The 10,761-nt window shown below is 44.5% G+C and overlaps 1 protein-coding gene across 2 annotated transcripts in view; it reads left to right on the top strand.

Moving 5' to 3' along the window:
* The first annotated feature begins 6,155 nt into the window (after positions 1-6,155).
* LOC143171983 (mitogen-activated protein kinase kinase kinase 1-like) overlaps positions 6,156-10,761 on the top strand; it is an 89,011-nt gene continuing 84,405 nt past the window's right edge. Inside the window, exon 1 of one of the 2 annotated variants that reach the window (XM_076361175.1) lies at positions 6,156-6,607. In XM_076361175.1, coding sequence (XP_076217290.1) covers positions 6,165-6,607 — 443 coding nt within the window. In that variant the 5' untranslated portion in view covers positions 6,156-6,164. Of the gene's footprint in view, positions 6,608-9,230; positions 9,246-10,761 lie in introns of those variants that run through there. The other variant, XM_076361174.1, reaches the window with a different exon arrangement.

Raw genomic sequence — 10,761 nt, 5'->3', positions numbered from 1 at the left:
GTCCCTCTTGTCTGCTCCTCTTCTACAGGATCCTCATACAGCTTGTGTGGTATGCGCTGAATATACCCATCACGTGAGACTGTTCACAGCCCACAGCCATGCTGAGACACACTGACAAGACTTGGCCTCGTTTTTGTGTTTGGTGATGGTTGGATGTTTATGCTGTTGTCATGTTACTGTCCTCTAGTAACTGCAGTTTTTTGTTGGCACTGCATGATTCTGCTGCTGGCAGAAGAAGGATGACAGAGCAGCAGGCAGAGGAAAAGAATAACTGTGGGGTCCTCTTCGGTGGGAGTGAGGAAGTGGTCCTTTTTCCATCCTGACCCTTCATGCTCCCTTTCAGTAGGTTGCTATATTATCCTTGGAGACAAAAATAAGAGTGAAACTCTTGCATCTGTTCCCTTGTAATTTGGAAATCTATAGCTTCCAGTGGAGAAAAGCTTCCACAGTTTATTAACAGCTGCGCTTATTCCCTGTACCTTTGTCTCACAGAACAGAAGGAATAATAAGCGCCTATGCTGAAAGAGACGTAACAACCAGTGGTAGAGCAGTAAAGGAAAACTAAGCTATTGCTAGTCTCCTGAGTCTGAAACGGTACAGTTGCTTTCTCCTGGAGAGGGAACTGATAGTGGTGCTTACAATAGACATAACTGCTGATCTGGGTGAGAGCTATGTTGTCAATTTAGTAGTCTGGAAGAATATAAGAAAAAGAGCTGACGGCTGCAATAATTTTGGTAGCTCTTCCCAAGTGGTGTACGAGAAGAGGCTTAACAGGTCTTGCTCACTTCATTACTGTACTTCTTTTGAGCAAGGGATCACCTAGAAACTCAGTAATATTAAATTACTCAGCCTTTTGTCAGGCCCGAGGTAGGTAAATATATTTGTTACCCTGTTACAGTTGGGAAAAATTGAGCCACGAAAGGATAGTGACTTATTCAAGGTCAGAAAAATCCTCTGTAGCACAGCCAGGAAGAATATCCAAATTAGATGTCAAATTATTGATATTTTTAAAACTATCTGAGGTCACAAATTGAACTGATTTTAGTAGTTAATGCAAGATGTACAAACTAGTGACAAAAAAAGTCAAGTCAAGGCAGCAGATAGACTTCTGCTGTACAAGGACTGCAATCCAGCTTGCTGATTTCTCCGATCCTTGCCTGTCTTTCATACTTAAATTGCAAACTCTTTGGGAACAGAACACCTTTTTACTTTGGACCATATGGTGGATAGACCAAAAGGTTCCCCAGTTCATGAATAGATGCTACAGGAAGAAAATCGATAACTGTGATGAATGTGACTAGACGGTACAGGGCTGTTACAAGAAACATCAGTAACTTAAAAAGAAACAGAGAACTGTGATTACATGCTTTAGCAGAAAAAGGAGGCTTTACGTACAGCTCTTTTCTTACATAATGTGTCTGACACCTAGGTCAAGATGTAATCTTAAGTTTTGTGGATCCAAAATACATTTTTTAACAGGAGTTAAGTTCTGTGTGAACTGAAATGTGAGGGAAGAAATCTTTAAACACATTTTCCATGGAAATCAATGCTGAAATTAATAGGTAATCCAGTAAGAAAAATACTTAAATAACAGTAAGACTAGACATTCCCAGTGTCTGAACTAAACCCAGAGACTTCCCTGTAACAGATTCTGGTTTTACCTGGCTTTCTCTCTCCTGAAAAGTGATATAGAATCCTGATTATCTGAGGTGGAATTGCTTCTAAAAGGCATACCTGTTATGCTATGAAGTAAGAACTGAGCATCAGCAAGATGGCAAAGCATTTCTATAGGCAACAGAGATGCCAGCAGATTCTCAGCAGGTCCTAGGAAACAAGAATGAAAAGGACCTCAGACTCTATGTCCTCACTTAGTTGCTTGACTTCTCTATTACACAGAGGAGTAAACAGGAAAGGATTATGGCTTAGGAGCAGGTTTGCTTTCCCTTTCTCACAATGGAAAGAATGAATGGAAGATCAAGGTGGGGATAAGTCTTTCTGCACAGAAGAACAAGGCAGGGAGAATCTAGTTTGTATACACTATTAAAGCACTTTTTGCATGTTTAGTCAAGACCAGAAGCTATGGACTGTGTGTGCTGGTTTTGGCTGGGACAGAGTTAATTTTCTTCATAGTAGCTAGTATGGGGCTATGTTTTGGATTTGTGCTGAAAACAGTGTTGATAACACAGGGATGTTTTAGTGACTGCTGAGCAGTGCTTACACAGAGCCAAGGCCTTTTCTGCTTCTCACACCACCCCACCAGCGAGTAGGCTGGGGGTGCACAAGAAGTTGGGAGGGGACACAGCCGGGGCAGCTGACCCCAACTGACCATATGACGTCATGCTCAACATATAAAGCTGGGGGAAGAAGAAGGAAGGGGGGGATGTTCGGAGCGATGGCGTTTTGTCTTCCCAAGTAACCGTTACACATGATGGAGCTCTGCTTTCCTGGAGATGGCTGAACACCTGCCTGCCGATGGGAAGTAGTGAATGAATTCCTTGTTTTGCTTTGCTTGCATGTGCGGCTTTTGCTTTGCCTATTAAACTGCCTTTATCTCAACCCATGAGTCTTCTCACTTTTACCCTTCCAAATCTCTCCCCCATCCCACCGGGGGGGGAATGAGTGAGTGGCTGTGTGGTGCTTAGATGCCTGCTGGGGTTAAACCACGACACTGTGTTATCTCTCATATTTATTCTGTTTGTGGATGATGATGCCTATGTTATATATTCAGAGGCACGGCAGATTCCTATCTCTAGCATGTTGAAAATTGTTGGTTATTCATGACACTGTTACAGGCTTTGTGCAACAAGGAAACTCCTTGGCTTGCAAAAACTTAGTGTGTTCCCAAACAGAACTTTCTTTGTGTACAACAGTTGGTGTTCTAAATGTTGCACGATGCTAATTTGAGGCCAAAGGCTTCTGTTTCATAACAAACCCTGGGTGCCACTACTTATGACTTAGGGGAAACAGGCTCACTGAAAACTGCTAAAAGTCTCATGTTACCCTCCAGAGCTGTATTTTAAATTGGCCCATTGGAACTCAGCAGTTTGATAGACTGAGAAAGAATATGTGCAAGAGATAACTCAGTATCTTTCTGAGTTTTTCAGTAAGTTTTATGCTTTTTACAATTAGGTCAACTCATATTGATTAAGTGCAAAAGGATTTTTAAGAGCAGATCACAAGAAAACACAGACGTCAGTCAGCATGTTCAATTAATGATTTCAGAATTTAGTACTTCTAGTAGAGCCTCTACTATACAGTGTCTCTGTATTGTTCATAAATCTATGTTGCATACAGGCATTGCATTACCTAGTGTTCTGGAGTGAGGCATGGCAGGTGTTTTCTCATTTGCCTCTGTGCTCCCCTGGTCAAGGCAGAGCGGAGAAACATCCATTTGAAACAATAGGTTGGATATAAGGATCATAGGCAAAATGTAATTTATTAGTTGGATTTCAGCCAATAATCAGGGGATAAACAGCCCTTATAAGGCATGCCATGTATTCTTTAATGACTAAATAATGAGGTTTTTCCACTTTCCATCTTATCCAAAAAGTAACTCAAAACCTTGATAGTGCTGGCCTTACTCAAATGGCAGTCATGCCTTAACAGGGATGGTGACAGCACTTGTCCACGCTTAATTATTTCTTACACTGATGCCTCCCACTGTCCCTGGATTTCATGTTTTGCCCTGTTCTTAGCTGCTTTCCAGAAACCATTTCACCTCAGCGTACACACACATTCCTCAGCACCCCATTGCCACTCTGACATTTTGCCTCAAATTTCCCAAGTTTCCCTCTCCTTTAAGCCTTGTTGGAGCCTTGGCACTCTGGGAGAGGTGTCCCCTAGGACTCTGTCAGACTGAAAGGACGTGTATGCACTCTTATTTCCTAGATTTAGTTTTATTAGAGATTTGCTCTTTTTCTTCTCTGTATCCCTTTCTAACCGATTGCTATTCAAAGCTGTATTCCTTCTCCATGTGACAAGTGTTTAGTAAATTCCTAAAGTTTTTTTTTTTCTGTTCAGAATACTTTAAAAGCATAGGGTTTTTTTCTGTGAATGGGATTTTATGGCAGATAGGAATATTTGAAAAGGTATAATTGTACAGTTTGGTTTTGGGGTTTTTTTTCTATTGAAGACTAGAGGATCCTGTGTACATGCAGGTTACGCTGCCAACAACTGGTAATAATTTGAGTTCATTTCAACCATCTGCTTCAGAATTTGCATGCAGCTAATCTCATCCCGCTTCTACAAAGCACATACTTTTCTCTGTTCTTCCCTGAATTTAGTAACATCCTCACTTTGACAATAAGGCTTGGTTTAGGAATCTTCCAGAAAACTGTCCCTAATTTACTATATAGTTGAGGCTTTAAATAAGAGAAGTGTCAAATACTGCATTTATGAAATTCAAAATTAATTTCTCTTTAAATGTACATCCCTGAGTTGTACATTACAAGAGGATATTTAGATGACCTGCTTATCCCAAAGGTACCCTACTTACAAGACGACAATGAACGCAACTGACTTTCTCACAGCATCCTTCACTGAAAAACCTTCATAAGGGTAGTTAGAACATAGCATCTTAACAGACCATTTAAGTGATTCACTTAGTGTGACCTTGAGGCCATGTGCATACTGATACTATTCTGCAATTATATGGAGTACCATTTGAAACAGTCTCCTCGAGCTTTTGCTCTTGCAAGTCTAGAGGAAAAGAACTCTTCTAATCTGCTCGCCACATCCTTCAGCAAAGACTCTACATTTAGGTTAGCATCTGATCACGTATGTAAGACAAGAAAGAATCTGCTTTGTTAGGAGGTACTTCTCATCCAACTAGTGCTTCAGATCAAAGCAGTGATCCCAGCAAAGTGACCATACTAAAAATCATTGTCAAGATGCTTAGCTAATGTTACACTTGGAGGATACACATCAAATTCTAAGAAATAAGCTTAAGATATTCAGCTAAAAAAAAGTGCTTTGAACTGTGTGACTTCTACTGTATCCAAAATCACACCAACCTGAAAACAACCTGGTATGCATAGCAACATTCAGTTTTTCTTTCCTTGTCTCAGATTAAATCAGTATTCAAATAGGTAGACTTGTTTAACGGCAGCAAAACAGCACCTCTGACAACAATGTATGCCCTTCTGTTCCTGCAAAATTTTAAGTCCCTTCTCCACAGCTCGGAGGTTGAAAGCAAAACCACCCAATTGTGGTCGAGCAGAAATCTAGACCAAGAGTAAATTTTACTTGGACCTCCCCAAGGTTCTGGTCATGTGATGTCTCCTACCTTTCTTCTCTCTCCCAGTCTCTTGGGAAACAGCTGCAGCAGTAGGTATATGTGGCAGGCTATAATCTAAACATACGCACACATGGAAATGGGTTTACTCCAACAAGACATTAATGCTTCTAAGTAGTTACAGACATGGAAAAGTATCAGAGGACAGGTGAAGCGGCACCTGCCAAGTGAGGACAACTCAGAGAAGGACGCGTGAAGGCTGCGAGCAAGGAGGTGCATTGAATTTCATACTAATCCCAGGGACGAATGAGCAGGTAAGCTTGGGCACAGCAGCGATTTCCCGGCGGCTCGCTGCAGCACAGGAAGGCACCGCAGGCATTTTGCTCCTTCCTCATCTCTCGGCTGGCCCCAAGGGAGGACGTTGCCTGGGGAAGTTTTGGGAATGCTAGGGAGAGGGAGCACACAGACGAAGTGTTGCGAGCTGGGGCGCGGCGCCAACAGGAGACGGCCCGAGTTTCGGGAAGGGCTTCCCCGTGCTGCCCCACAGCGCCAGCTCCTCACAGGGCGGCAGCTGGCCCACGCTACGGCCCCACGCCTCGAGGCCGCTGGAGCACCCGCCGCTCTCCTGCACATGGGAAGGGCCGGGGGGGGAACGCCCTCCCCATCCAGCACCTCCACCAGCTCCCGGGCGCGGCGCGGCCCGACCAGTCCGTCCCTACCCCTGACGAGCGAGCGCGACGCCAACACCTGCGCGGGGGCGGGCGGGGCGCCGCCGCGGGCCGCTGCACCTACAGGCGGCCGCCCCGCCCCGCGTCGCCTGCTGCCACCAATCCGCGCCCGCCTCCCACCTCCTCCCTACGCCGTTTCCGTAGCGGGTCGGAGTACTAGCTTTCCCCGAGCTTTGGGAGCCTTTAGTGATCCGCTAGAGAAAATGGCGGCGGCGGCGGCGAATCGCGCTTCGTCGTGGGGATTATCCTCGGGTAACAGTGCGGAGGCAGCCGCCGCCGCTAGGAGCCTGAAGGGCGGTGCGGGCGCGGGGAGTGTTGCCGGGAGCGGTGGGGGGCTCCTGCGGGAGGCGGGCGGCGGCGGCTGCCGGGAGCAGCGCTCTGACTGGAGACGGAAGCAGCCGCGCAAAGTGCGGAGTGCGGAGCTGGACCGGTTGCCTGAGGCGCCCCTCTTCCTCGCCGCCTCCTCATCCTCCTCCTCTTCGCCGGAGCCTCCCGAGACGCTGCTGCTCCACTACCTGCCCGGGCTGCGCTCCAGCCCCGCCAGTCCGGCTGCCTCCCCCAGCCGCTGCGCCGAGTTCCTGGAGCCGCTGCCGGCGGGGACCGACCCCGCTGCGGAGCGGAGGATGGAGCCGTCCCCCACCGCGAGGTGAGGGGGGGCGGGGGGGGGGGGGCAGTGGAGGCGGCGGGGTTGTTCCCGTGGGGAGGGCTCGGGCGCCCCGTTCCCCTTCCCCTTCCCCCGCGGGCGCCCGGCCGCCGCCTGGCCGGGAGCGGATGTGGGGGCGGCGGGAGCTGCCCGCGGAGTGCAGGGCCTGGGGTGCGGCGGGCAGCCCTCGCCCGCCGCCTTCCCCTGGGGCGCGGAGGCACCGGTGCTTGAGGGGGGGGGCCGCCGGGCTGCCCCGCGGGCCGCCCGCCCGCAGCTGTCAGCAGTGCGGGGCTGCGCGGGGCCCAGCAGCCGGCGCCGGAGGAGCGGGTCGGGGCGGCGCGTCCCTGTGTAGCGGGTGATTAGCTGCGCGGGAGCCGAGCCGCTTGGGGGGTGCTTCTGTGTTTAACTTCTGCCGGAGTCCCAAAAGGCTTTGAAGTTTGAGTTGGTGGTGGTGGCGGGGATCGGGGTCGGATGCGTCAGCCTTTGGATCTCGGTGCGAGTGGAGCCCGTTAACTCTTCTGCAGCTCTGTCGCCTCGGTGCCAGAGCAGGGCGCGAGGGTGCGGCGTGGTTCAAGCGGCAGCTGTGCTTTCTGCTTCGGGTGCTCACCGAGTACCTGACCGCTTTCTGCACTTTCCTAGCAGTTTGCTGCACAAAATTGAGTAATTCTAATTTTTTTTTCTTTAAAAAAAGAAAAAGGACTTCTCTGAAGTCTAATTCTAACTTGCAGCATCGTGGTATTGCGGAACTGATTTCTTTTATTCTTAGTAAGGGGGGGGGAGGGGAGGAAGGCTTTCAAAAATAAATGTCCCCTCTCTTTTTCAGAGAGAAAGTAATTTTGTAGTGGTTCAGTCTAGGTGATACATTTGAGTGGTTTCATTTAGTGCCCTTGTGTTTGTAGTCCTTGTTTGCCTTCCGTGTGTGTTATTTGATAAGTCTAGTTTCTTGAGGTTTTATAGAACTATACTCATACTATGCCTATTTGATATATGTGGAAGTATTCAGGGTGAAAGTGAACATGTCCACGGTGAAGCAGTTAAGTACTTCAGAGCACATTTCAGCTTTAATATGTACTTGCTAGGTCTAACTGGTATGTGTGTGGGAAGGCACTGCAGTAGTGATGGTGTAATTTTGATGTGAAGCTGATAATTTCATGTGGATTTCTTGTAAGGCTTTATATGATATGGACTGTGTAGTTTAAGGACTTAGTATTAACATTAAAAGACCTATTTTAGTGCTGCCTTATAGTTTGTCTGGCTAATTATTTAAACCTCATAAGAAATCTAGTTCCAGTTTGAACAAATGGCTTGTGTCTTCTTTTTAGTTGTGTCTTATGGCAGTTAAACATCAAGGATATTTTTTAAAGGTTGACTTATCTTGGGACTACTGTAATAAAAACTGGTTTCTAGACCAACGTCCTATTTATATGAATTTTCAGCAATTCTGATGGATTTTGGTCTATTTCTAGGGCAATGTAAAAATACTCTATGGTGTGGTCCTAACATATAAGAAATGCCTCTCTATTTAAGGAAGGATTAGTGGGAAATACTTAAGTGTTTCAGGAGGAGAAAAAATCATGTATGAATTTTAGCAAGTATCTTGGGCTTTTTTTTTATGACTCAGCACCATCTTTGTCTCTTGAGTTGGGAATTTATAATGTACTGTATCTCATAATACAATTGTATCCAGTTTCATGGCTTTCAAGGAAAATAAAGAATCAGCGTTGGAACACGTTTAAAACAACTCGGAGTCTCCTGGTGATAGTAAGTGGGAGTTAGGCTTAATATTAGAGGTTCAGAAAGGTCAATATATGTCGCATTGATGCTGAAACATTGAGTCCATCCTTGCTAGTCAGTCCCACAGCAGCAATGACAGAGCAGCTGTGGATTTTTTTCCTTTCACATGGACAGTTTTGCTTACTTTTAAGTGCCTGCATTTGGACAAATCAGTGTTTTGAGTGTGTGTATGAGTTAAAACCCTTCTCCCCAAATGCTCTCTCACATTCGTCTTAGAATGTTAACAAAGCATAGAAAATGCTAAATGCCAAGTGCTTTTATCTTTAGTATTTTAGTGAGATAGTCTACTTTTCAACTGTATTCACGATAATTTTAAATACATGGCAGCGTTAATTATTTTTTTTCCTTCAGAAATACTCTACATGAGCATTTATAGGATATCTCAGTAATTCTGTATGTCGTGTTACCAGTAAATAGATGTTAGACAAAGTACTACTTTGTTAGGCTATATCAAGAATTTAAAACCTCTCTCTGCCCTTGTTGTAATATTAACTTGCTGTAGCCGGAGGAGGGAGATTAATTTGTATGTGAGTAGCAGTTAGCGATTACACATAAAATTTGTGCGTGCAGCTGTTGCCCAGACATTTAAGAGGCGAACTGAAGGGCATAATCAAAAATAATATATTATGTGGAGGTTTTCTGTTCTGTTTTTAAATACAATAGTTGTACTTTCCTGTAAGGATATACTGTTCATTTAAAAGATACTGTGCTTGCTTCAAAGTCTTCCTATCAGTCTCTATTACAGTCACTTTCTTTTTAAATAGATTTTCTGTTTATGCTGGAAGACCTGCATGAGCCTCAGAATGAAGCTGAGAAGGAAAACTGACTCTGCTGTTAAGTCCTAAATGTAAATATTACCTTTTCTCTTTAATCTCTCAAGCATTCTGCTTGTCAGGGCAGTAGAACAAATATTTTCACTAAAAGCTGTGAATGTTGTAAGCTATCTTTTTATATCACTGTAAGAGGAGGAGGGGGGAGTTTTACTAGGAAATGCAGCTTCAAGATAAAGCACTTCAGACCTTTTATCCCATGTCTATACTGACAGTATATTGATTTGGTTTATAGAAAAAGATCCTAACAGTGAGTTCAGTGATAACTAATAGGACGAGAGGAAATGGCCTCAAGTTGCGCCAGGGGAGGTTTAGATTGGACATGAGGAAAAATTTCTTTACTGAAAGAGTGGTTAAACATTGGAACAGGCTGCCCAGGGAAGTGGTTGAGTCCCCATCCCTGGAGGTATTTAAAAGACGAGTAGATGAGGCGCTTAGGGACATGGTTTAGTGGGCATGGTGGTGTTGGGTTGACGGTTGGACTCGATGATCTTAGAGGTCTTTTCCAACCTTAATGATTCTATGAACTATAGTATGATTTATTGTAACTTGAGTTATAACTTCTGATTTGGGCAAATCCATGTAGGCAAAATGCACCTCCTCTGTGACCTCAACAACATTCTCTAAAACATTCAAACCATTTAAGTGATGTTTATTTGTGTCTGAAATTGGTGTAGGTGACTTATTACATCTCTGAGTACAGGATTAGTTATACTGCCATAACCCTGTTTTTATAATAATGAAAAGTGGGAAATGCTGTGATTAGTCTCCTCTGCATACAGTAACCATGTACTGTGTGACTTGGGTGAAAACTAAGTGAATTTGAAAATGCATATGCTAGCTATGGCAGACTTGTCAATAGTTCAGCTGCAAGACAACCTTTGTAGATATTTATGCTGTATTTTCTGCAATTGCTGTTTGCATTGATGCCTGCTAGAGATACCAAAGACACACTATGAAACTGCAGTTTTGACTATATGTACAAGTGTACTATTAAAAGCTTGTCAATTTTAGCTCTGCTTATCAATTTGTAACACCTTTGGTGACTTTCAAAGGAGGGCATGAATGTATTAACAGAGCATTGGACTGGGCAGTGGAGTGGGAACAGAGGGAGAGCAAGTACAGTGAAAGCACAGTATGGCCAAGGTTTGTGCTCTTTTTTTACTGAAATGATAATGTTCTCAGTTCATGTTGTCAGAATGTAGCTAAGGTAAAAAATATAGCTTATTTACCTTGGCTAAGAATAGCTAAGGTAAAATATAATTTTATGTGTTTTAACTAAGTCCATAATGCTGGATATCTTTCACTGTCTGCTTAAATAAGCCACCGAATTTTCTGCTTCTAGTTTAAGCTGAATACTACTGTGAGAGAAGTTTTACCTCCTACCTCTTCTGTGCTCTGTGGCTTGAGAATGTTTTTGGAAGAGGGTCACCCTCTACTGTGTCTGTTTTTTATCACTATTAGTTATTGCAGTGGTAGGGTTCTGCTTAAATGGTTTGATCTGGTATGGCAGTTTCTTTGTTCCTATGCAAA

Source organism: Aptenodytes patagonicus, chromosome W, assembly GCF_965638725.1.
Source record: "Aptenodytes patagonicus chromosome W, bAptPat1.pri.cur, whole genome shotgun sequence".
Classification (NCBI taxonomy): domain Eukaryota; kingdom Metazoa; phylum Chordata; class Aves; order Sphenisciformes; family Spheniscidae; genus Aptenodytes; species Aptenodytes patagonicus.
This window is presented reverse-complemented; position numbering and strand designations above follow the sequence as displayed.